A 26,839-nucleotide genomic window follows, 5' to 3' on the forward strand; every position below is an offset into this window, starting at 1 on the left:
TACAGCTGAGCCAATTGGCCTTCACCAGTACAGCAACACACGCAAAGCAATTGACTGAGCAACTTATTTGGATTCAGAGACACCAAAACAGCCTTTGTTACTTGCCAGTTGTCGGCGGTGCCTCCTCTTGGCCATTGGAGTTGGTTTCTTGAGGGGGTACATCCAACTCGTCCTCAGAGTCATCCCGAGGCTGCAGCCCTTTCCTTTTTGGCTCCCTTTTGGAAGCAGTGGAGCTTTTTGCTGTTTTAGATGGCATGATATGAAATCTGAAGGGGCCATTGGAGGAAGAAGAAGAAGAAAAAAAAAAGGAATATCCATGAGCGAGTTTTTTTTTTTTTGTGTGTGTGTGCATGTCAATCTTCAAACTCACATTATAGTCGGTCACTGGAGCTATTCTGTCAGGTTTTTATCTTTGCCACAGCCAGATCTTACCGCCGCCCCTTACTTGTTAATCGCTCTATTTATTCATATGCCAACACAGTAAGTGAAACAACAAAGTAAAGGTTTCTGGTGAAGATTAGGATGAATAAGGTTACGCAGATTTGTCTGGGGGAGAAAAAAAACAACAAATTCCTAATGTTTAGAAGAAAAAAAAAAGTAAAAAAATAAATAAATAAAATCGCAAGTTTCTGTAAAATCTTTTAAAGGAAAAAAAAAACTAATTCAATAACGTAGTGTGTCTGCATCTGCAGTGGGGATCTTTTTCATAGCGCCGCACATAGTTGTACAAAGCAGAAAAACTGGGGAATAAGAGTTAATATGGCGAACTTGAAAGCTCGACAGAGTTTCTATGCAAATAAGGTGAAATCGTTGCCTTTCCAGCCTTGTAACGCCTATGTTGCGTGTCCACTTCTGCGCAGCTAAACGGGTTTCTCAAGCTGACAGTAATATTAACTTTCAGTCCCATGAGTTTTTATGCTGGGGGGCGGAGGTAAAATACGGAATAACCTAACCTAACCCCTGTGATAAGATGCATATTCACAGAACTAATAAAACCTAAGCACAACGATAGATTGAAATTTTAATCACACGTTTTAAAAATAATCAGCTCGTTTGTGCTGGCTTTTTCGTAGTTTTCACATCATAGCGTTAGGTCCATCATGCTATTCAGCGGTGCTAATGGTAAAGTTAGGTTAGCAGCTAAAGCTAATGGATGTCAAATGTCGAAGCGGAGTCTAAGATAGCAAAATAGCCCAGTTTAACTTGCAGATCAGCCTAAAACGACGGTAAATGCAATAAAGCTAGTTAGTGTCAAAAATATTGCTTACTTTAATAACGTAAAATGTTCCACAGTTTCAAAGTATGATAAAAAATATCTCGCTAAAATTACTGTTCTATAAAATAACGAACACATTAAAATTAGCAATAGCCTTCCTGTCAAATTTCTGGAGTTGCTAATGCTAAAACCTAGTATAAAACGTTACTAACAGCAAGATTCCCTTCGAAAAAATTTTGTGATTCCAGCAAATAGACGGTACCCACACATTACTCCCCACCAAAGTATCCTTAAGTACCTTCTAAGTTATACACACGATCCGTCAGAGGTCCTCCTATCTGTTGAAAATTGTGAATTCAAAAAAGTATCAGAAAATCCAAAACTCGACGAAAATAATCCATAAAATTCAGCCCCGTATCATTCCGAGTCGCTTCCCATTTGAAAACTGTATCTTGTAAATGGCGCCTAAACTGCACCGTCGAACCAAATTCGTTACAAACTGACGCAAGGCACCATGGATCGTTCGAAAGGGCAGGGCAGAAAAACGAAATTCAAAAAAGGGGACGGAGCCAACTACGCAGCTCTTTACACCCTTTATGTTCACAAACCGAACACCGGTGTAAGAATGAAAAAAGATAGCAAATGCTTTCTTCAAAATGAAAAGTTTTGTCAAGACTTAAGAAGAGTAAAGATTAAAATCTAGTGTGTTATTTTCTGGAATATTCAAACGGTTGCTTGGTTACAGCAGACCCGCCTCTCAGAACAGTTAATATATGCATATGAAAACGCATCAAACTTACCGAACAAGCGAATAACGTAAGAGAGACATTTGTCTGGGCGTAATTAAGTCGAATTACTTAATAAAACTTATCTATTTTTTTTAAATATATGAAAATGTCAGAGTGTGGAGACGTGAGTTATAACTCTCGCGATAGCACACTTTCTCTTCAATGCTTTTTCTCCTCTTGATTATATGGCTACCAAAAGTTAGCCCGTTTTGTAAATATTACTGCTCGGTAAAGGATGGGATTGCTTTGTACTGCATTGACTTATCGCATTATTTTGAACAACATGTGTGGCGTTTACTGTCCTGCAGTAAATTCGATAACGTCACAGTGATGGCCGTGCGTTTCTGAAGACGGTTACCAGCAGGATACACGTTAGCAACGGTGACAGCTACCTTAGCAACTGCACATCTCCTTCATCGTTAGGGCTGTCGGCCCATACAAACGGCTGTGTTACAGTATTAACAGGGTATGTTGATGTCTTTATTCGTGTACTTTGTTACTTTCAGAGCTTCATTGAGCTAACTGCTTCATATAGTCTTTATCTGTTTATCAATACTACTATCATTCGTGTTTTTGTGCCTTTAGGATACAACAGAGTAAAAATGAGGCTGAAGACGTCGTTGCTGAAGGAACCAAAACATATCCTTTATGTGATGTTCTTACATAATGTTTTTGAGTTGGTTTCAAGCTGAAATGTGCACACCGGACACAACATCATAATTTTAAATTATTTATACTGTTTTTCAGACAACATGATTCCAGATATATCTATTAACCTTACTTCTGCTAATGTTTATTTATTAAAATATAATTGCATAACAATATAAAGATTCAATAGTTAGTCATGCATAAAAATATTGTCTTTTACAATAAGCATGCTACTAAAGAAGACCCTCTGATTCAGATGGTAGCAAACTGAAGCAAAGGGTATTGTTGTGTCGTTTCTTAAAGTTTTAAATTTAATCAAAATTAGGCCTTTAAAATAGGTAAAGCCCACCGTATTACCAGTAGGCTTTACTAATTTGTACATTAGTAAGCCAATCACCTAAGTTGAACATTAGTTGATTTGTTGTCTCTTTAACTGAATTTTAATTAACTAATTAATTGATTGAGAAATCCTTTGGCAATGTCAATTTTTAACTTGCTGTAGTTCTGTGTGAGTAATTTAGGAAATATTGATTCAGGGTACTATGCGGCCCTGTCTTAGGAGTTTATAGGCAAACATTTAACCTTTATTTAACCGCTGGAAAAAATATTCTCTTAAAACTTGACTGTTACAGTTTCTATGGGTAAATAATATCAAAACATTCTTGTTAGCTTCCATGTCATAAAAAGTGAATATTTTACTGGGTTTATGTTGAATTAATGGGTTTTAACAATTGCATAGAATCCGTCAATAAAGAAGGTTACTGTACATGTATTGTAAAAAGTCTTAATTTTAGCCTATGGTCTACCTGTAGAAATCCTGTAATAACCATCTCAACTACAAAAAATATATGTTTATATATTCACTGGCGTTCAGGTTAAAGCAAGAGAAAAGAAGATGTAGTTGGTTATCTTATCCATATTGTCTTTCTATCCATCTGTTAGAGCCACACAACATAGAAAATCACACTTATCGTTGCTGTATTACTCTTTGATATTTTGCTATCACAATAGATAACCTGGAACAAATATTTGTTTCGTAAATATTTCCAGTGTCAGGCATTCATGTTCTGCCTAATACAGACATACATAATAAATTAGATAGACTCTGCTACCCAGTAAAACTCTGTATAGAGATTTTTTTTTTTCTGATTTTTATAGGGGTCCAAATGAAAACCTTTAAATAAAAACAAACAAACAAAATAAATCCTTTACCAAGTCAGTTTGTTTCCTCAAATTAACTACTCGTTCACTCAAATCCTAATAATGTACTCGGGTTGTTTGTTCTTAACAGCATTTCACATAAGGAGCTTGTCAGTTGTGTTGGTTGGACCACAGCAGATGAGCTGTATTCTTGCAGCGAGGACCACCAGATCCTCAAATGGAACTTGCTCAACAATGAAACCGGCCTGGTGGTCCGACTGCCAGATGACATTTACCCTGTTGATCTGCACTGGTTCCCCAAAACTGTGGGTGCCAAGAAGCAGACGCAGGCGGAGATTTTTGCCCTCACCAGCACAGATGGTGAGTCTTCATGTTCTTTAACATTTCTCTTGCAGACCATATAGCTTTGTTTCTGAAAATTAGAATCTGTTTAAAATGGTACAAGACAAATATTAGTACATGGGTTTTAGTCAGAGCTTTCAGTTGTGACTCAAATTCTTAAATTGTAACTCTTTTTTTTTTTTTTTTTTTTGTCTTACCAAATATGTTTTGTGTTATATTCATAGCGGCACTTGCGCACAGTGCGGTTTATATTCTTTTACTATCACTAAATCTGGTGACATCGATCACAGTCGCCTACAAGACCAGGGTTACATGACTCTGCGCATCTCTTCTTCATTCTATATTACATGCAAACACAAAGCGTGTGGATGCACTTTTATGACAGGCAATGTGTGGTCACATCTCTAATGACAGTGTAGGGTTGCATAAACGCACCCACAAACTGAAGCAGCAATTTTCTCTGGCAGACCAGAGACAAGTTATGATTCATCCCTGTTACGATTCACTTCTGCAATTTTCTTGTAGTCTTTGTCATTTTGCAGTTGCACAAATATTAGCTTGCTAAGGATACTGCTAAAAATATGAAAATGGTGAACCAAACCTTCATGCTTCTTTTAAAATATTATGTAAATCAACATTTTTTGTCAGAGGTTCTCTATTCATACCCCTTAAATGTGTTGTTTGTATTTTGTCACACTGTAAACCAAGAAGGTCAATATTTTTTTAGGTTGTTTTAGGAGATGGAGAATTGTGCATAGTTATAAAGTGGAATAAAAATAATAGTTTTCAAAATTGTATCCCCTGAGAAATTTGGTATGCTTTTGCACCAAGGGCCCAGAGTCCGTTCTTTGTAGAAAAACAACTGCATGTTGGGTACATCCATACATAATACAGACTTAAACTTTCCCCCCCTTTTTCTTTCCAAAAGAAAAAAGTCTCAATCAGACTGTAGTGAGAGCGTCTGTGAGCGGAGTTTTGGTCAAGAATTTGACCGGTCCATTCTAATGCGGAAATGTCTGTGGATCTAAACCATTCTGTTTTAGCTGTGGGTTGTTTAATCAGGGTTGTTGTTTTGCTGAAAGGTGAATCTGTACACCAGCGGCAAGACTTTTGAAGCTTCTCACAGGCTTCTAGGATTGTCCTGAATGTGACGCTTTTAGATATCTAACGTTCTTTAGCAAACATCTGAGCCCTTCACAGAACAGATGCATTTATACTGTCACCTCAGTACAGGTCAGCTCAACTAACTATTTTTGCTGTCTTTTGAATTCAGTTGGTTCCGCTGTGATTTTCTTAAGGAATCTTAGAGGAAGGGAAATTTACTAAAAAAATTAAAAAAAAATGTTTTTTGTTTTTTTTTTAATCCTTATTAAAATAAAAAACTATGAATTTACTCCCACTTTACAATTATGCAGTTTGTTGTGACACATTTAATACCAATCAAATACATCAATATTTGGGATTTTAGCATCCCAAATATGCTAAAATATTTGGCATATATTTTAGCATATATGCCAAATACATGCTAAATGTGGACTCTTCCACATTGTCCCTAATGTGGAAGAGTTCGAGGGTTGAGGATATTTTTACTCGGAGCCTTTTGGATCACTAGAATGTTGTAAAAGATTTGACCAGACCACTTCCTGCACCAAGGATATGGATCTGATTTTGAGAAAAACACAAGGATTGTCCCTATTCTTTTAAACATCAAGTCGAATCTGACCTCTACAGCACTACAGACTCCAAATCTTAGGCTTTTAAGACGCTATTCTGGTTCATATGTGAATGTATATCAGCATGAACTTTATAGATACATTTGTATTTAATGAGATGCTAATAGCCTATTGCCAAAAGACTAAAAGATGCACCTAACAAATTCAGTTAAAAGTCTCGAGTACACGTAGTGACTACCTGCAGTAATATACACTTTTGTTGGGGTTTCCAAATTTAGAAATGGTAGAGAGCTACAGCACGCCGATTTGCAATTATAGGCTACCAGAAATTACATATTGCATTCAGAATTTTTAATATACACCACCACAAAGTACATGTTGGGTACGCGTCTTCAATAGCTGTCTCCATGCCTGATCACCCTTTCATGTCTGGGGGAACAGAAAATTGCTTAAGTTCCACCAGCAGAAATCTTTTGGTTGTACTCATTTGCTTCCTGTTCTAACTTTCCAATGTAGCCGATCGGAGAAAAGTGGCTTTTTTCTTAACCATGTTTATTAGGTGTGTTTTTGATTTTGCCTTTACTGAATAATTTTTTCCCCCCATTCTTTAGCTTTTTTGTTCTTTTCCATCTGTTTGATACAATAACATTGCAATAGATCTATTCATCTTTTTTAATAATGCCATTTATAGCTCCTCATGTTTATGTTTTAGGATTCCACTGAGCGATTTCCTTTTTTAACAGGAAAGTTCCACCTGGTTTCCAAAATGGGACGCATCGAGAAGAGCGTGGAAGCGCACAAAGGGGCTGTTTTGGCTGGAAGGTGGAACTACGACGGAACTGCTCTACTCACAGGTGGAGGCATCATGGACACATTTCTGTTTCCAAAATTGACTTGTAATCTTCATAAAACATGAATCAGTCACATCAGCCGTCCTATGATTCGCTTTTTTCTTGTTATTTACTTAGCGGGAGAAGATGGACAAATCAAGATCTGGTCAAAAAGTGGAATGCTGCGTTCCACGTTAGTGACCCAAGGTAAAGCTTGAAAAAGCCTTCTTATGTACAAAAAAAATTATAATTGCATCAGGATCGAGCAAAACGTTTAACCTAATTTCTCACCATTACAAGAGCCACGTCATCCTGGCCGTTTGTCACCCTAATTGGAGACTTGACAGACTGGAAGAGGAGTCTGTAAATAAGATGCTTTGCTACTGAAAGAAGAAACTGGCTTTATTTAAAATATGCCTCTTTAAAAGACAATTTAAACCCACGATGTCGTTTTGAAAACGGTAGCATTTGACGTAATCGCTGAAAATAATCCCTTTAGCGAAAAAGCTAACCAGCTGTGTTTTGCCAAGCGCCATCTCTGGTCAGATGACAGCAAAATCAGATTTTTGTATGGTCTAGATGCAAAGCGTTACATGTGTGGTAGGAAAACTAACACATCACCCTGAACACACCGCTCACACATAAAACATCTGTGGTGACAGCATCATACTGTGGGGGTTATCTTCTTCTTCAGGGATGGAGGGATGACTGGGGCGAAGATGAACTTTGAGTCAGGACAATGCCCTAAACATGCAGCCAGAGCTATAATATAAATGTTTTGTTTAAAAATATGTTAGAGCGAACTAGTAAACATCCAGACCTAAGAATCTTTGGTAAATACTATTTTTGCTTAAACTTACACCTACTAAGCTGGTAGAGACATACTCCAAAATATTTGCTGTAGTAGTAACTTCACTCGAAGGTGGTTCTTCTACAAAGTTTTGAGTAATGTTCATCACCAATGCATGCCACACTTTTCAGATTTTTTAATTTTTGAGAAAAACGTAGAAAAAAATGTGCATTTACCCTTCCGTTCCACAATAACACACTGGTTTCAATTCCGCTACCCAGAAAATCCCCATAGAATGAAGCTTGTGGTGCAAATGGGGCAAAAAATGTGAAAAAAAAAGTTCAGCTGGTGCATTTGAGTTGCAGCTATTTACAAATAAAAACAGAAAATCTTGTAACACATTTAAATCACAGGAGTATTTGAACTAATAAGAGTTGCTGCTTCTTGGTTTTTCTCTACTGTAAAAAAAATTTTTTATTACCATATGCGTGATAGATCAGTAAATGAGCTTCATCTGTCTTTACTGCTGAGCTTCAGCAAGCGACACAGAGTCCTACCCAGCAGCCTAAGTCTAAGTAGAACACATTTTTCAGTAAATATGCCCTATTTGTGTGTAAAACTCACTTTTTGTGACGCTAGCAGCTGTTCACTTTGCTTTCAATCAATATTCGACTGTTACCGAATTGCTTACTACACACTGAAAAGTAAGCAATTTCGTTTATTTCGCACTGCACAGCCATGTTGTTGCACAGAGATCAGTGTGTGGTTGTGTGCATGTGTCATGTCTTTTGGTTTGAAAGCGAGCTCGGATGAATGAGAGCAGAGCGATTTTCTCCAGTCATGTGGTTTTCTTTATTAAAAAATGCCTTAAAGTTAAAAAAAGTTTTATAGTTTTTATTAAAAACCAATAAAGACATGCTCTTCTCCTCGTCATTGCTTCTTAATTGATTCATTATGTAGCTTGACTTATTAAATATTCAGTTTTTTTAATTATGGGATGGATAATAAAAGAAAATCGGTGGATATAATATGCTTTGAGAAACGCATGGTACACTCCTGATTGATGACAGGAGTTGTAAAAACATAAAATAAAAATCTTGGCAGAGAAATGGCAATATATGGTTAAAGAACAATTTTCCCATTGGTTTGTGTTCATTGAGTCCAAGCGGCTCGGTGGCTGTCAGATTTGTAGAGCACCTAGATTTAGTAGAGTACACACACAGCCTGCCACATGGCACAGAGATCGCTGCAGGTGTTGCTTCTCTTCACACACTCCCATGCGCGCGCAGACATGCAGAAAGTGCAGGAGTGGGCTGTTCTCTTTGGTTTGCTTTGACCCATTTTAAAATCGAGCTCTAGGAAGAGGTTGGAACTGAGCGAGATGGGGCGTGGAGCGGAGCGGGGGGAGAGGAACTTGTCTCAACTCCTCTCATCGACTCCGTCAGATTTTCTTTCAGCCCACGTGACCAGTTGGCATTTTTGAGAAACCGCACGCACCTGGAGTGAGGTTAAATGTCAGTCACCCCTCCCCTTCGCACGTGTGCAGCCACAACTCAAATTGAAGCACACACATACGCACACTTTCTTGTCTAGCACTAACATAAATTGGGACATAATAGGCTTTGTGCATTTCCATAACCTCTTATTCTTACCTTTTAAAAACCAGGAAGTCTGACTCTAACCTGAACCAGATTCTAGGAGGAACCCTAAATTTAACTCCTAACCTTTAAGTGGCTAAATCTGTTTTTTCTCAATGGCTTTGGTCCCCTCAAAGTTATCAAAACAAGCTCACAAGAAAGTTCCCTCGAGCTTTGTGTTTATGTGTGCGTGCACACACGCGCTTTTAATGTGAAAGTTAGTCTGATTTTCTCAGCTGGTTTTCCTGTAAAGTGTGCTGCAGAAAGACCGAATGGGGTGAGATCTCAGCGAACATGTCATGTCGTTTCGAGAGGGCCAATCAGTTCTAGTTGGAGACAGCGGGGAGAGAGCTTCCTCGTCCTAGCAAAGTCAAAAAGTCTGCATGTGTTGAAAGCCTGGTTCTTTTTTTTTCAGTATTTGTGATTTGGGATAAAATCCTTTGTGTCTGCATGTCTGCGTCTTCTCCAGGGTGTCCTGTTTATTCGGTTGCTTGGGGTCCGGACTCTGACAGAGTACTCTACACATCAAGAAGGCAGCTAATCATCAAACCTCTGCAACCCAGCACCAAAGTCATTCAGGTTCACAGCCTTTTGCTACTTTATTTTTATCAAATGAATAAATTAGTTGTGGTGGTTTTATCTTTTTTTTTTTTTAAAGAGAGCAGCAAAAAAAGAAACGATGCACTGCATATGTAGTCATGTCTTAAAGCTTTTTACAAGCACATACTTCATTGTATTTGCATGTTTGTTGGGGGATATTATGCGACAGACCAGCACAAGGTAGGAGATAATTGTTTACGGAAAGTGAAATTATCATTAATATCTTCTTCTTTTTTCTTTTTTTACAAATTAAAATCTGAAACTGTGGCTTGCTTTTGTATTAGGTTAAAGTAAAGTAGTATGTTACTGTTTTTCTACATATTTTTAAAACTGTCGCTATGTTGTGACCATATAATAAAAGTCAAATAATCTCTAAAAAAAATTAAGCTCCTCTGTCTTCTCCCAGTGCTCCCACTACTAACAGCAGAAATATACCACTCATCAGAAATAACCAGTTAGAGCAAGGAAGAGAGTCTTAATGCTGTCAATCATTCTTGTGTGCGTGCTGCCCACATCTTTCCCTTTGCTCTCTTCTTCCTGACAGTAGAGCCTGTCATGAATGCTAAGGCTAGTTAGCATGGCCACCGACGATGGTAATGGTAAATTGTTTCTCCGCATATTGAGCGGAATGTACGCAGGCATTATTGACATCACTAAGGCTCGTGGCTCTGATTGGTTTTTGTTGACCAGGATTAGTGCATTTTTTACAGTGTGCCCTGTAAAATGTTTGGAGCTATTGTTGTATAACCTAACTTTGCTTTGAATCTCTCAAATTTGTTATGTTCCTTGGTCTTTCCAGCGCTGTCTATTTCCAAATGTTCTCAAACAAACCTCTGAGACCTTAATGGGTCGAATAAAACACAGATGATATTTAAAGATTAAGTGTTTTTTGAAGCCCGTTTGTGGCACTAAATTTAATCTAATGTGTCAGAGTCAAGGTGGTTGGAAAAAATGCCTTCGACACTTTTCAGATTTTATGTGTTCGACATTTTGAAAACCATAACTTTCTACCACCTTTACGGTGATGGAGAACAATACCTCGAGTTTTTTCCACATAAAATCCCAATAATTTACACAAACGTTTGACACTGTGACCAGTTGCAGAAATAAATTTAGGCATTAGAAAAACTGTTGTGTATTTATGCACAAACTGCAGTTTTAGAAGTAGCATATTTATTACTCTGATTTCAGAAAGTGTTACTTTCTTCCAAGATAAAGTTTCCAAATACCATGCCAGTGAAATAAATAAACAAGTAGAAAAACGATAGCTCTTATTTAGTTTTTTTTATTATTATTATTATTTCTGATTTATTTCAACAAGTTGTTATTCACACACACACACACACACACACACACACACACACACACACACACACACTGCTTTTATTGCTGTGAACAAACTTTTTTTATTATTATTATTATTTTTAGGTTAACATGTACAAGAGTGAATATTCAGCAGTGTTAAACCAGTTCATTTGTCCAATAATGGATTTTCAGGAGCTCGAGTGGAGCTGTTAGACTTTCTGTCCAGCTTTCTACGCTGTGCAGCGAGAAAATAAATAGACGTCTTTCTTTGCTGCAGCAAAGTTTCAGCCTCCCCTGATGGATTAGTAAATTAATGACCATGCACATTCGCCGCTAACGTATTACTCTATAGATGACCTTACACACCTGGGAGAATTTTTCTTGTTCATGTATGTGTTTGTTTATTATTCTTCTCGATGCTGAACAGCACATGGGACCTTAGATAAACAGGGGAGGGTTTAATGTGTGCTTTGCTTTCTCTTGGCCATTACCAGACATACGAGTTCAAGCGCGTGCACACACACACACACACACACACACATTGAAAAGTGCCACTTCATCACCTCTCCCTCACACCCCCTCTGAGACTTAGCTCAGTGATGGAAGGCACCATCAACATTAATAGAGACCCCTGAAAGATCCTCTTTAAAGTCTTTTCCAAGGCAGTGACACACATTCATGGATTTGCCTGTGATTTTTAGAATTGAATATTATCTGTAGACTGATTTATACATTAAAATCTACCTAACTTCGTAAAAGTTTAGTGACTTAAGTCCATGACAGCTTCTCTTGTGTTTTCTTTGGACAAAGTGCAAGCAACACTTGATACATTCTTTTGTTGTTGTTCTGGTAAAATAACAGCCAAAAAATACTGATGATGACTTAATAGTGTCTGGCTAAAAACAATTGTCTTTGTGTCTCTTTTTAGTGGAAGGCTCATGATGGACTTGTTCTAAAGGTGGACTGGAATTCAGTCAATGACCTCATCCTGTCGGGTGGAGAAGATTGTAAATATAAGGTTTGTGATTTTCACATTTTCAACTAAAGTTTCATAAAAACAGACAGAGATATTGTGTTTAAGTCACTTATCATGTGTACCCCCAGCTACACTACCCAGCTAAACAGGACTGCATATGGTACTGGGTTCAGTCGCATTAAAAATAGTAAAATGGCTTTTTAGAGTAGTGTGGATAGGATTCTGGGAAGGAGATTCTAACTTAAGCATCCTTAACGACCTACCTGTAAGAGGTTGATACTTCCTTCATGTTTTTGTCAAGTCTGTCAACAAAACTCAAGAATTACAACGTTTCTTACATCAAAGTGTAAGAGATTCAGGCTTAAAGCAGACATTTCAATGTGTGGATAATAGGAAGTCACATTAACTCATTACTACTGTTTGAGTGTTTTGATATCATGATACGTGGCGTCACTGGGTCTCATGACACCCTAGTCATCATTTACTCTGTTAAAGCAGCAATATGTAACTTTTATAAAAAATTATTGTATTTTATTTTTTTTCCTTTTTAAATTTTTCCTTTTTTCCGTTTTTTTTTGGCCCAATTATTTTTTGAAAAAATGAATCTCCTTCACTTCCTCCGTTTGGTCCTATTGCCTTTTGTAGAAATGCACCACTGCCAATCAGAAACAGCCAATCAGAGCCTGGAGGAGTGTCTTAGCGCTGTCAGTCATGCTCTAGTACGTCCTGCTTATTGTGCTAATGGCGGAGAAACAACTTTTGTCTGACTTTTGTCTCAGAAAAACTGTTTATCCATCATCATTGGTGGCCATGCTAACTAGGCTTCACATTCATGACTGGCTCCACTGTGGAGAACTAGCGCAACAGCGCATATGGAAGTACGATTAACGGGGCTAACACCGTCCTCCTGGTTCGTATTGGTTGTTTCTGACCGAGCGATGCAATTTTGCAGATGGCAGCAGGGCCACAGGCAGGAGGCAGAGGAGCTCAATGTTTTTTCTTTTCATAGATTATCTATCTCATCCTATCGTCTCCATGTCTTCTGACCAATACAGAGGGGGTAGAAAGTTGTTAAAGGTCAGCATCGCTTGACTTGTATAAGGCCAACCTGGCTTCAAAAATTCAGGGAGCGATGTGGTGACATATGTCAGTTAACAAAATCTAGAAGGACATAGAAGAATACTTTTTTGTTTTGTTTTGAAAATAATGGTTTGGGAAAACCTACGACATAGATTATATGCATATGGCTAATTTCTACATTTCACCACATCTCCTGACATCCCGCACTGTTAGCTTGTTTTTTGAAAGTTATATTTCTGCAGGATATCTCCAACGTCACTTGGTGATGTGTAAAACGTCAGAGGAAGCTTAAACATTTCTCTTCTTTGTGGGTTTATGATGGAAGTGATTAATGGAAGAAGCAATGAATATGCACCATTAGCATGAAAGCAAGTGCTTTAGCCTCGACACTGCATCTGCTTTTCAGACTCTTATTTTGAAGTAAGGAAGGATGTAGTTTTTTATTATTATTATTTTTGACTGAGTCAGCTAATGTAAACTCTTTGTGCAGTTGGTTGACACTGAAAACTCCTGGACCTCTTGTTTATGTGGCAGTCTTTTGAATCCTTGTTTAAAAAAAACCCAAATGCACAGAGTGACAGGATAGAAATAATGCCTGACCACATTGAGATCACTGTGAATGGCTAACTGTTAGCCCCTAACTAAGAAATGTTTTCCTCTGCTTTGTGGTTTCCTGTTGATGCTATTTAAAGGGACATTTAACAGTTTATAATGTGTCTGGTCTGCTTTGATTATCTCCAGTGTAAAATTTAAAATGTTTAAACTAATCAGACCTGCACTGATCAGGGCTGCTTTAAAATACAGCTTTAAATTTGTGAAACCTTTCCTTTATTTGTATAAATGGAATTAAACAAACCGAGAATTCTACAGTGAATACCTCAGTTTAAAGTTTCTCCAGTTCATCGTGTTTCAGTGAACTATTCAGTGTGTCATATTTTCTCATCTCATGAGATGTATGTACATAAATCCTTGAAACTTTTAAAGAGGCATCACTACCCCGGAATTCAATCCCCTGCCTGGTTTTAACCTTCATGTTAGAAACACAGTCGGGGGATGGCATCAAACTCTGTTGGCCCAATAAAATCATGCTTGGTTTTAGCCTGGTTCGCACAGCAATATAATTAGGCAAATTTTTTGATTCGATCTCCCCCTTTGACAATCTTAAGGACGCGTATGATGTCTCTAAAGATAACCTCATGAGATTTTCCTGCTTTGTGTGGTGTGCTGAAAGTCATCTGATCTAGCTAGCTCACCTCTATGCAGCTTAAAAAAAAAGCTAAATTAAGTTGGTTTTTTTGAGTGGTTTATCCAAAGTCTGGAGTTAAATCTGACAGAGCTGCTGTGACACGTTCATGCTCTAAACCCCTCCAAGTTGAAATAAATATATTCTACAAAGTAGTTGAAGCTGAAATTCCTCCATATTGATGTGAAAGTCACCAGTTATCAGTCATTGTTGCCAAGGGTGATACACCCAGTTACCAGGAATACTGGCCCTATTTTTCGCATAGGGACAGGCTGGATTTCATAGTTTTTTTCCACAAATAAAGCAAATCATTATGTGAGAACTCTTTTGTACTTTCATTTGAAGCTCTGCAGACTTTTAACAGCTTTGGACACTTTGCCAAATGATCTGTTACATTTTGAGCAACAGACTGAATATCAGTATTAGTCCTATTATGCTCCCAGTAAAATAAAAAAATGCATTCAATGACCTGAAATGTACTCGTTTACATAACGAAGCAGTATGTGAGAAGCAACAAGTGCATTCGCTTTATTAATTGCGAAGGTTACTGAGCTCCGGGTAAGTAAACATTTAATAAAAGTCTCGCATGCTGAGAACCTTTCTCCACTGCAGAACAAACAAATGGGAACATTCCAGCTCATAATACACCCCAGCCTTTGGAAAGGTTACTATTTTTCAGGTTGTTATTTTGTGTTCTAAAGTTTGCGTTTCCTCCAAAGGTTTGGGACAGCTTCGGACGTCTGCTTCACTCATCGACCTCTCAGGACTACCCCATCACCTCCTTGTCCTGGGCCCCAGATGGAGAAGTGTTTGCTGTGGGTTCCTTCAACACCCTGCGGCTCTGTGACAAGACTGGCGTGAGTCAAACTTTTATACTCTTCTTCAGTTTGTTCTTTCCATTTTTTCTAAGACAAACTGGAGCGCCAAGTTTGTAAGAATGGATGTAAAGACACAAAAAGTTTCTTAGGTTAGACAGTAGCTCTACTATGGTTATTCATATACGTATTCTTTTTTAAACAGGAATAATTTCATATATTTCAGCAGACACTGTGTGACAACAGGAGATTTAAAACATCTATGCCTTCGCGTTTAAAAAGTTGGATGCAAAGGCTCGTACCTAGTCTGGTATACAGGTCTAGGGACCTTAATGTATTTATTGTCATTTTAGTTGACAGAGAAATAGAAATTAGTACCCAATTGTATAGTGAGAGTAAAATTTAGCATGCTTTCCAAGTTAAAAATTTATATTCATCCTTCCATAAATCAATACTTTGCAGAATATCTTTTTTTCCTCTTCAAATCTTTAAAGTGAATCCATTTACCAGCTTTGTACGTTTGAAGACTGAAACGTTTGTCCATTCTTCTCTTGCAAGGAAAAAGGAAGTGTTTGTGGTCATGTCTTACTGCAAGTTTTAAATTTGGCTTAAAAGTGGTCTTTGACTGGGCCATTGTAATGCCTGAATAAAATCTGATTCAAACAGTTCTGTTTACAGGTCAGGCTGTATGTTTAGGGTCATTGTTCTGCTGGAAGGCGAACCTCCGCTTCGGTTTCAAAACGTCTGCAGCCTCTTAGCAGGTTTTCTCCAAAGAACGTCCTGAATTGAGTGCCATCCATCAAAACATTAACTCTTGATTAGCTTTCCTGTTCATGCTGAGGAAAAAATTTACCCGCAACATGATATACCGCTCTATCGCGCATTTAAACTTCTCTGCAAACCGTTGAGGCCTATGGAGAACAGCTGGATTCGCACTGAGATCGAATCACATACAGGAGGGCTCTTTTATTTAGGGGTATCTGGATAAACGGGGACTGACTACACATCCATGCACACACTCTTCAAATTTTTATTAGAATAAAATTATGTTTTTAAAAATAACGGTACACTTTTCATATAATTTCAGTTTTTCCAATATACTTCACTTTGTTGGTTTAATTATTAATGTTTTGCCTAATAATATTCAACTTATATGCTTTACATTCAGCGAAACCCTCTGCCATTGAACAAATAAAAAAATAAAAATTGTGGCACACACCACTTTTCCAGTGCGGTATGGTTTGTATTGTGCGGCTCATTACTGGCCTCATGCTTTTCTATACATCATTCATCACTGTAAATCACATTAGGCTGCACGCCACATATCCTCGTTACCTGGTGCTGATGGTAACTGCAGTAATGAGAGGGGAAATGAGAGAATGATGAATGGTAATTGTTGTTTTGTTATTGCCAAACGTTTGGCCAGCAAAAACATTACCACCTGCCTCACGGGACGTCCAGAGCTTCGCCGAGTTAACGTGGAGATGTCGGCGTACTGCTGCGTCGGATTGCAGTAATCAAAACAAATAAACAATGCCGGGTCTCTTTGTGCCCTGATCACCAGGCATTTCATGCTCCATTTTGATTTAATAAGGATCAAATGTCTGTTGTTTGGGTTTTTTTCTTTCTTCAGAGAACTGAAATATATTAGCTAGAGAGAAGTCTGAGCAAACACATGTCTCTTCTGTGAGCAGTTATGCTTGGTATTCAGAATCTGGGATTTATAATATTTTACTATGATAAAAGTAATTTTTTTTATGTAAAAACCTTTTTTTTTTTTTTTTTTTTNAACCAATCCCCCCGCCCCCAAACCCCTAAATCAAGAGTTGCAATAAATGTAGAACAAATCTGACATCTTATCAGATGTAATGGGGGGGGGATGTACAAAATAAATGTATTTTGTGTTTTATTTGTTTCAGTGGTGTACAGGTAAGCCTAAATCAGTTAAACTCAATGATTTAGGTTTAAGTAATTATTCAATTTGTCCAACATGTTTTAGTAGCAATATCTGTAATGGAAAAAAAAATATGGCGTAACACTGAAAACATTAGACAAGACTAAAACTAATCAAGTGGGCTGCCAAAAAACCCCGACAGGAACACTTCACGAGCTCCAAAACTCTCTGCCAAGAACCGGTTGTGTTCTACACGTGACAACATTCTCCTGTGTTCTCCATATGTCTAGATAAAGGAGCAGGGTGTGAGGATAAAACTGTTTTCTTTTAAAGAAATCACTCAGTTTTAATTTCACTTGTAGAAAACAAATGCTGAGGTCTAAAGAAACCCAGTTTTAAATCTTTGGGTCACAATTCCAGAAGGTATGTTGAGCACAAAAACAATATTGTATAAAGAAATAAAGAAGAACATTTTAGTCACTAAAGAGCACCACAATCACAATAAAATATGGTAGTGGCAGCATTGTGATCTTGAGATTTTTCTTTTTTTTTCGTCGAGGTGAATCAAAAAACCTAAACATTTTGATTCAAGACGTTAGAATGTTGAGGATAAAAAATATTACAGCATATTTTTGTGTGTGTGTGTGTGGTTCTGTAGGTACAAATATACACCCAAATTAAAAACAGAGCGGCTTCACCAGAAGGAAATAGATTTGGAATAACAGACAGAAGTCCAAACTAAATCCCACAGGAAGTCTGTGGGGTTACCTGAAGAGGGCTGTGGTCGAGATCCCATCTGCTAGATTTGGTAAACTTCTGCCAAGCAGAGTGAGCAAATGCATCCAAGCCAAAATGTGGACATCTATTACCCTGCATTTGAATCAAAAGATGCTTCACCATAGTATTACTTGAAAGGTTTTCACACCTAAGGTCTTGACAAACCTCTCCATAAACTGCTTGGTCCCTGGATAAGCAGCTGCCCCTATTCATACTACATTTAGCTCAGCAAAACAATCTCGTTCCACTCAAAAAATATACAACACAGGCTCTTAGAAGATAACTGAAACAAAAGGCTGAAATAATTTCTCACCAGAATATCAGTTATATTTTTATATAAGTGTCCTTCATAGATAAATTATCCACAATGTGGGGATGGGAAACAACATATCGCTCCTCATTGTTGTTATACTTTGCTTTGTTGTTTTTCTTCTTTTACTCTTGATCTGTCGGCTTTGTGTTTGGCGCCACCCTCTGGCTGGGACCGTTATTTGAACGGTCCCTCGTACAATTGAGGAGGTCGCAAAGCTCTTGGCTGCACCGGGCGAGTTCCCATGGTCGACGTCACACAGGCTCACTGTAGCAGATTAGCAAGTTACAACTGGAACCTAACTTCTTATTTTTCCCTAATGCATTTTTTGCTCCTCAGATGAATTTTCCAAGATGTATGTCACATTAGATGTGAAAAAAAAAAAAGATTTTCTTCATGTTCAGATTTTTAGGTTTTCAACGTAAAAAAATGGTTTGTTCTCTTTAGAGGTCCACTGTATCTCCTCCCATCATGCTTTTGTTTTTGCGCGGTTGGTTTGTTCCGTTGTTTTGTTTTTGTTTTTTTGTTCCACTGCTTGCTTCGCAGTTGTTTCTAGTGAAGCTATGCGGGGATAACGTGCGGGAATGATGATAATTATGATGAATGTGTTTCAGCCCTGCTTTGACGGGAGTGAGGGTACGCTTGCCTCTTCTCCTCCCTGAGCTCTAGAGATAACGGGTTGTGTAGCGCGGTGTGGGAGGCTTGCACAGGGAGATGAAGAAGGATAGAAAAATGGAGAAAGTCTTGAAAATAAAATCCCCCTTCATGGTCGCTCGATCAGAGAAGCATGAATTCAGACTTGTTGACCTTTGCGTATGAATTCACATTGCGCCAGTTTAGTGTACAACGCTACAATGTCATTTAGTGTTGAAAATCTGCAAACAATCAAAGAAGCTGTTAACTAATTACAAGGGTTTTTAACTTGGTGGTTAGTGGTCCTGCAAGGGGGTACCCAGTGTGAAGAGTCTTTTCACTTGCCTAGTGTGACTAATGGGAAGGAGTTTTGTTCTGTATCTGCAACAATGAAACCTTGCACTTTAACATATTGCTGCTGGCTCAGCAGGATCTGTCCCTCTTATTTAACCCCTTCACCCCCAGTCTAGCCTAGCTTTTCTCTCAGCCTCTGCTACGCTAAGTTTGTTTCTAGTCATTTGTGCTCAAGGGCAGATGTAGGATCCTCATTAACATTAGGTTTGTTGGGTTAACGCCCTTTTTTTTTTTAATTTAATTTTGTGTTTTTGTTTATTATTGTTTTTTTTTTGTTTGTTTTTTTGTTTTAAATTAGTAGTAGATCTTTTATAATTATTCTTAAAGTTTTTCTGCACCAAAAATCCCTCTGCTTTGTGGACTACGTTTTCTTTTTATGAGCGATTTTACAGCCTAAAAGACACAAAGAGCTTCACTGTCCGTCTTTACAAGATTTGGGAGACACAATCAGTCAGTGTCTGTCTGAACGCTTGCCATAGTATATGCAAGTGCCCACATGCCTGCGCGTGTGCGTGTGAGTGTGCATGCGTGTGTGTAGCCATTGCTGTGCAAATGTCCCTGCGAGACAGCAGTCTATTTACAAGGCGCTGCAGCTGGTGTCTAGCGTCTGGACCCTGTCACGATCCCTGACACTGTCACTGGCTAACAAGTAGGACTCATTGTGCCAGGCAAGCACCCTCTTGCTTCTCTCTCTTCTCTCCTTCCTCATCTTTCCTATGCACTTGTTTTTCCTCTCTTCTCTCTACTGGACGCTGATGTGTGCATACATAACTGATTTGAGCTACCGAGCTAAAATCATGTTTATTTGTGTACCTTCCTGTTTTTCTTTGGTTGTGGTTTTTCTATTTGTCGTAACGTGTCCGCACAACATATAGCTCCTTGCTTAGTTAAGTTTAAGCAGACTTCAGGATGCTCTCCTAAGCTCAAAAGTCACTCATTGGGGACATTGGCACAAAAGAATCAAAAAGCATGACTTTCTTCTGCCATCCATGTGTTTGCCCGACAGATCACAGAAATAATCAGCCTTTGACTTATTTTGCAGAACCTGCGTTAATCAGAATGAGGCTGCAGACTCATGTCTTGCTGAACTTAGTCTTTACTGCTTTTCTCTCTGCCTTTTCTTGATGTAACTGAGCTGCTGTGATCCAGAGCCCGAGCACAGTCAGCTCAGTTGTTCTACTAAATTTCCTCTGTTCCCCACAGTTATTAATAAATTAGTAAGTAAGACAGATCAGAAGATTTTAAGTCAGGAGGAGTGTCTTTGCGCTGTCAATCATCCTCATCCACGCACCGCTCAATGTGCTATTGGTGGATACCATTAGAGGAAAACCATTTATCCACCATCATCTGTGGCCATCCTAACTAGCTTGAGCAAATGTTTGACGACAAGCTGTCATTGACAGCTCATAAGGAAGCTAACTTATAGCAGCACTCCTGACTGGCTTGTTGTGATTTTTACAGTTAGGTGCACTGCCACCAGATTTAGGTGAATAGAAACATACAAGTAAACTGACCTGCATGTACATCCCATTTGTCCAGATAAATCTGAGAAGCTGGTCGCAAATGGACCAAAGCAGACAACTCCAAAGATCCTACTAGATGTAAACTGCAGGCAGAGTGAGTGGAGCATGTCCAATTGGTCTCAGGTCCGAGACCAATTAAAGACTAAATGAAAATGTAGCTGAAACCGAGTCAGGACCAAGACTTGGAAGATGCAATCTCAAGACTGATATGAAGGGGTGTCACATGACTCGGTGGTAGAGGTACACCACTGGCTTTGAGTACCACAACAATACTACCAACGGCAATGAGAGTCCATCCAACTGGCTATAGATGTTACTGAACTATTGACAACCAGAATGCACCTGCACAATACGTGATGCATTAAAACGTATTACAGCTGCGCAATATATTGCAAATTTAAACGTGTTAGCCTTGTCCCACAGGTGATTAGTCAAATGATTTCAAAGCTGCTAGCATCAGGTCATAACAAGGAGGGCTGAAAATAGACATTGGTTTTCAGGAAGATGCAAAGCATCCTTTTGAGAATGATCTTTCTCATTTAAATAACCCCAGATTTAAAATGGCTTGCCACCAGTAATCAAACAATTGACTAGGGTTAGAAGTTTTACATCATGTGACTTTTTTTTTTAGTTTTAAATAGGTTTCCTTGTATTATTAGTGGTAAAAGTTATTTTTCCGAAAACCCAACCAAGGACCAGGCTTACAAATCAACACTTGGCTACAGCAACTGTAGGAAGGATAACTGTTTCTTTTAAACGTGACACTGTTTTATGTCTCGTCCCTGATTAAATAAACTTAAAATCAATCAATAAATATTGAAATCACAGTCAGTTTGTTATATTAATATTGCATAGGAGTATCTGAACATCTACTCTGTATGAACCTTAATCTGTGATTGAACTACATAATTTTCCTTCTAATGGCCTCCTTTTTGCTGTGAGAAGCATATGTTGTCGTTTTTAAGATTAAACTGCCTTTGAAAGATAATTGTAAATCCATTCTTATCTGTCTCTTTTTTTCTCATACTGCTCTTGTATCCCTCCTCCCTTTGGGTTTGTTGAGCTTATCAGTGTTCCCCCTCTTGGCTCCTTTAACTTTTTTCCTTCCTCGGGGGCCTCTTTACCTCCCTTTTTCTGGGTGAGTCCAGGGTTTCCTTTTAGGCCTTCCTCAGCATTGGAGCGAGTCCATGTTTTGTTGGAATCTCCAACACTTATTTTGTTCTCCTTCCTTGTCACCCACTCCCTATTTAATTACAATCTTATAATTTATATAATCTTTAACTCCCATCCTTGTGGCTAATTAACAGTATATTATCTGAGATTGCTCTTTACTCTCTTTATAGCTACGAGCGTTACGGTCATAATTTTGCTTTTTGTGCATAGTAACATCAGCAACCTGGAAACATTACCACTTTCTTTGCAAGTTATAACAGCTGAAACAGTACTACAGGAGTTTGACTTCTTCCTTTTCTTGCATTATGTCATAAAAAAAATTCACACACTGTACATTAATTTCCACTGCATGTGTGAAGTACAACAGTTCCATTATCCGAGCTAGAAATATAAGTTTGTGGGCCATTTGAAGTCAAACTTCAGACAAGGGAAGTCAAAAGCTTTCTTGCCAACGCTGACCTGAAAATCCTGGATATGTTACCCATTGCCTTTTGAAATCTGACATGAGCAAGGCATTTTCATTCACACAGCATCCCCTTACTCCATATATCCTCTGTTTTGAAATGATTTCATATGAAACAGAGATATGGCTCTGAGTGGAAATCCCAGTAGAACCAGCCTATCTGTCACCAACATCCATGCTACATTCAAGTCCATTGACACCTCCTTTTGTCCCCCATTCTTATGCTCAGCTTGAACTCAAGCAAGTCATCTCAACCAGTTCTTGAAGTTAAATTCAATAAGTTGTTTCCATGTGATTGGCTAATTCACTATTTGTATCAACAACCAGTTGAATGGGTGTACTTAAGAAAAGTGGTTTGTGCATGTACACTGCACTTAGCTTGTATTGCTAACTGTAAATGTCTTAAGTTAATACGATGTGGTAGGTTTGATGTTGTTTTTAGATCATACTTTCAAATCTGGTAAGAAATCAGTCCCTTGTTCTATGCTTTGTTTCATATGAAGGTCTTGACGCCCAGTTACTGCTAGCTGGAGGCGTGGAGTTTTAATTCTCTAAATCACCAGTTCTATTCTGAGAAGCTTACCGGAAATTGCCCAAACTATAAGCAACCATTCCCCACTTTGAAGAGAGAAGTGCTGAGCAGAACGAGATGTCAGTTAATGTTCATCCAGTATTTGGAAACATGGCCGAAACAGACTGAACCGCTTTGTTCACTTCTTCCGCTGACATTGCCGTGTATGGCAGACTACAATTGTAAACCAATGCAAAAAATCTATGTTGGTCGATTAACAACTCCTCCTTCTGTCCATTGATTTCTCCAGTTGAAACTCAACTGGAGAAATCAAACTCAGTAGGTTAAAGCCCATACTGAAGGAAGGTGGAAAATGCTCTCCACTGGACTTCCCTTCTGAATAGTACCTGTTTACTCATCTTTTTGGGTGTTTGGGTGCTTGTAACACAGTTTGAAATTCATGAATCTAAGAGTTTCCCCCCTGCATTACTGGAGAGCAATCCAGCGACTGGAAATTAGTATTAATGGAAAATAACTAAACTTAAGGTTTTTTCCCTGATCACGAGCTACTGTCAACAGTGTATAGAAAAAGTAAAGGACAAACAAATAGTTGAACATTTATTAGAGTGCAAGTCTTTATCTGTTTTCATCAACACAAAAAAAGGGGGGGTGATATTTAGTGCAGTACAGCTAAGTCTGAGAGACCAGCACACACGCAGAAATAGGGTTAGAAAAACAAACAAGGGGAGAGCTACAGAGGAGAAAAGTTGAAAAGTGAAAATATTGGCAGGGGTCTCACAATGCAAGAGTGTGCACACATTAGAAATGATGGTGACTGAGCGTTTGAGGGAGGGGGGAAAACTGGGAACTTTTGGAGAGAGAGTGTTTCAGAGTGAGTGCGAGAGCAAGGGAGCATTGTCAAACAAAGAGAGTCCTGAGTCAGCAGCAGAGCAGTTTTCTCCCCAGGCAACTGGGCAACTGGGTAGGGCTACATCTCTCCCTCTCCCTTCTGTCTCTCTCTCTCCCCTGCTTTTCCTTCCCTCCCTTTTCAAATCTGTGTTTTTGCATGCTATTTCTTGCTCTCCACACTCTTCCCCTCTGTTCTCCCGCTGCAGTTAGAACAGAAAGCTCCCCTCCGTACATTGTGAACGGGTAGGCAAAGTCCTGAAAAGAGCAACCGGGGTCACTCTCACCTCTCAGATTTCTCCTCCTCCACCATTTGCCCTTGTTGTCATGGGAATTATACCGACTCCTTTAAAAACATTTTCCCAAAAAAATGTTCGCAGCCCCGTTGAAACTCGGGCTCCAATGTGGGAATAGTGAGAGCCTTTTTGATGCAATACTTGCATGCAGACTTAATCTATCATCGTAAAGAGCTCGTTAGCTTCCCCAACAGTATTTGTGTTCTCCTTTGTGTTCTAGAGCCTTTGTGTAGAACAGGCTTTGCTTTTATTTGTGCTTTCAGATTTCATTCCGGCACTCTCTGCCGAAGAGTGTATCCTAAAGTCAAGCCTCGCAGACGATTGACCCCATTTATTTTTTTTGCAAATTTTTGTGTGTGTGCGTGTGTGTTTGCGTGTGTGTGTATGTGTGTTTGCGTGTGTGTGTGTGTGAGAGAAGGTGCCTGTCTGTATAAAGTGAGTTAGAGTAGGAGGCACTTGTTGACATGGTATTACTTTTACACCTCTCTAGAGTTTGGCTACAGGCTCGCCTTGTTGGAAACCAGAAAGAAGGGGAGCATAAAGAGAGCTGAGAAAAGAGAGCAGTTGGAGGGATGGGGGTGGGGTAGTGTGGAACTGTCCAATATATCCTTTAAAGCTGGCCTAGTCTTCGAGGCTTGGAGAATTGGTCTCCATAAAAAACGGTGGTTTCTCTTTCCCTCAGCTCTCCCTCGCTCATTTCGCCCTGGTCTCTCAAGCTTTTTTCCTCTTTATTTCTTAATCCCTCCCTCCGTCCATCCCTCCCCCAACCGGTCGGAGTAAGAGTATGACAGTGAGACAGTACCCTGCCAGCCCCTCTGGCAGAGTCATCATTCTTAGCAGTGCTAAATCACTACCTCCACTAGCTAGACAAACATGTCACACTCGTAGAGAAAGAGCAGGAGAAAGGGAGAAAGACGAGGATAAAATGTTTGATAAATGTAAACAGTAGGAGTGATGCTTGCTGACGAACTAAAGGAGCAAATAAGGGTTCCCTCTCCTTTCTGCCAGCTTTTATGACGTTCAGTATCTTGCAGTTTATTAGCTTATTCAACAGTTCCTATGTTATAATTTACAAAACTTGTTTCCATCCACAAAATGTATAATAGTCCTCTCCCCTCATATGACACGAAGTGTTTTTATTTCTACATTTATTTGTCTTTATGCCAATATATTATATTGGTCTCATTAACTAAAATTGACTAGTCTTCTATAAAATACAAATTCATCTGAAGGGTTTTTTTTTCTTTGGCACTGAGTCCTTATTGCATAATACAAAGAAGTAGCTCGGATTTATATATGGTAAAAATAAATGTATTTAGGTAATCCCATTGCTTTTTCTATTGAAATTGAATAATTATTGGAGAAATTCGCAAATAGAATCAAGAAATCGAGGTTAAAAAATTCACGACACAGGCAACGTTCAAAAGAAATGCAGACGGGAGCTCAGTACACACAACACACATGTACTGGTAATGTGATCCCGTGATGGACATGGGACATTTTACAACATGGTTCCTACACTGGGTACAAGCAGTTCTGGAAACAATTAAAAAAAAAAAAAGTCACACTCTGGAAAAAAACTCACTGTCCCAGACCACACCCTGTTCAAAATAATCCTTACTTGTGATCGTTGATGCTCATAAGGATTTTATTAGCACTTTTATCTTTAAAACTATATAAAAATATTTCCCCTGATTGCTGTTTAATCTGTCTTAAATACTACAGCAGAAGCATCTGTTCACAGACAACCCTAATGCAGAAAAAAAAAAAAAACATTAACAGGAATTATGCTGACTGGGCTTAAACCCTGAAAATAGGCTCCATCAATACTCCTAACACGACCTGCTCAGCAGATTTGGCTTGTGACATATGACCTGAACAATGTTGAGAAGCCACATATATGGGATCGTGACCTTAATAACATGTTCATTTTGATTAATTAACACATTCAAAATGTTAATGTAATTAGTTACATTTTTGTTTTTTACATACTAAAGTTCAAAGCGGAACCTTTGTATTATGTTGCTGGTACGCCCATGAGTCTGTGGCACAGGCGACTTCTGCACACAACAATGTTGGACAACAAAGTCACTTTTCTTGGCCCTGTCGGGGTTAATTTTGCTTCTAAAAACACTCTTGACGGGACTCTGGAAAAGACTGTTGTGCTAAAAGGAGCTAGCCTATGACTGAAGATATTCTAGAATAAATACCATCGCAATGTAAAACCCGCTGCATCAAGCACAGATGTCCCCAACAGTAATGTCAGCATCCATAGTCCACATTTCAAAATAAGTTTTTTTTTTCCAAAGAATTTGCTTATATCTTTATGTAATCCTGAAAATAACCTAAATTACAGATTAAAAACAATAAATATATTTGTTGTTGATCTCTTATGTCTATTTATTCAATAATTTAGCAATTAAAATCGAGTCCCACCACCAATCTAAATACGTTTAGCACCCACTAGTGTACAGGAGGACCAGATACCTTAAAAGTGGCCTTTCCACCACCCAGCAACATCCTCGTCCATTGTCTGCACTTACAAATAAGATCTCTTACCAAACTCTCTTCCATAGTTCCTTTACGGATAATTTTGTTAATTGTCCAAAAGCTAAAAAGTTATATTGCAAAAGTTGAAAAAAATATATGCACAGAACTACTTGACTATTTAATGTGCCCTGAGTAGTGTGCTACTCCACTGGGACTTTTATTGCAATTTGCGCGTGATGTTAGCTTTAATGTGGTGCTTCTGCTTCTTGGTCTCATCGTACATATAGAGTTGCTGTCCTAATTGAAAAATTGAAAAACATTATTGATGACCTTTTTCTGTATTCCTATAGTAGATTTGTCATTGTACGTTTCTATTTCAGTAATGTAGGCTCTTCTGCAGCATGC

General features: G+C 38.5%; 2 protein-coding genes across 3 annotated transcripts in view; one reads left to right on the plus strand and one right to left on the minus strand.

The window, feature by feature from the left end:
* Positions 1 to 1,849, minus strand: part of smc4 (structural maintenance of chromosomes 4) — a 21,483-nt gene extending 19,634 nt beyond the window's left edge. The window contains exons 1-3 of one of the 2 annotated variants that reach the window (XM_007549541.2): positions 1,515 to 1,849; positions 371 to 546; positions 106 to 266 (exon numbers count right to left, since the gene is read on the minus strand). In XM_007549541.2, the coding sequence (XP_007549603.1) occupies positions 106 to 256 (151 nt within the window). In that variant the 5' untranslated portion in view covers positions 257 to 266; positions 371 to 546; positions 1,515 to 1,849. The remainder of the gene's footprint in view (positions 1 to 105; positions 267 to 370; positions 547 to 1,514) is intronic. The other variant, XM_007549540.2, reaches the window with a different exon arrangement.
* A 289-nt stretch (positions 1,850 to 2,138) lies between these two features.
* Positions 2,139 to 26,839, plus strand: part of ift80 (intraflagellar transport 80 homolog (Chlamydomonas)) — a 52,738-nt gene continuing 28,037 nt past the window's right edge. The window contains exons 1-8 of the mRNA XM_007549542.2: positions 2,139 to 2,470; positions 2,590 to 2,643; positions 3,952 to 4,173; positions 6,572 to 6,682; positions 6,797 to 6,865; positions 9,555 to 9,664; positions 11,919 to 12,008; positions 15,009 to 15,146. Of these exons, the coding sequence (XP_007549604.1) occupies positions 2,607 to 2,643; positions 3,952 to 4,173; positions 6,572 to 6,682; positions 6,797 to 6,865; positions 9,555 to 9,664; positions 11,919 to 12,008; positions 15,009 to 15,146 (777 nt within the window). The 5' untranslated portion in view covers positions 2,139 to 2,470; positions 2,590 to 2,606. The remainder of the gene's footprint in view (positions 2,471 to 2,589; positions 2,644 to 3,951; positions 4,174 to 6,571; positions 6,683 to 6,796; positions 6,866 to 9,554; positions 9,665 to 11,918; positions 12,009 to 15,008; positions 15,147 to 26,839) is intronic.

The sequence above is a fragment of the Poecilia formosa genome, unplaced genomic scaffold, assembly GCF_000485575.1.
Source record: "Poecilia formosa unplaced genomic scaffold, Poecilia_formosa-5.1.2 Scaffold31, whole genome shotgun sequence".
Classification (NCBI taxonomy): Eukaryota; Metazoa; Chordata; class Actinopteri; order Cyprinodontiformes; family Poeciliidae; genus Poecilia; species Poecilia formosa.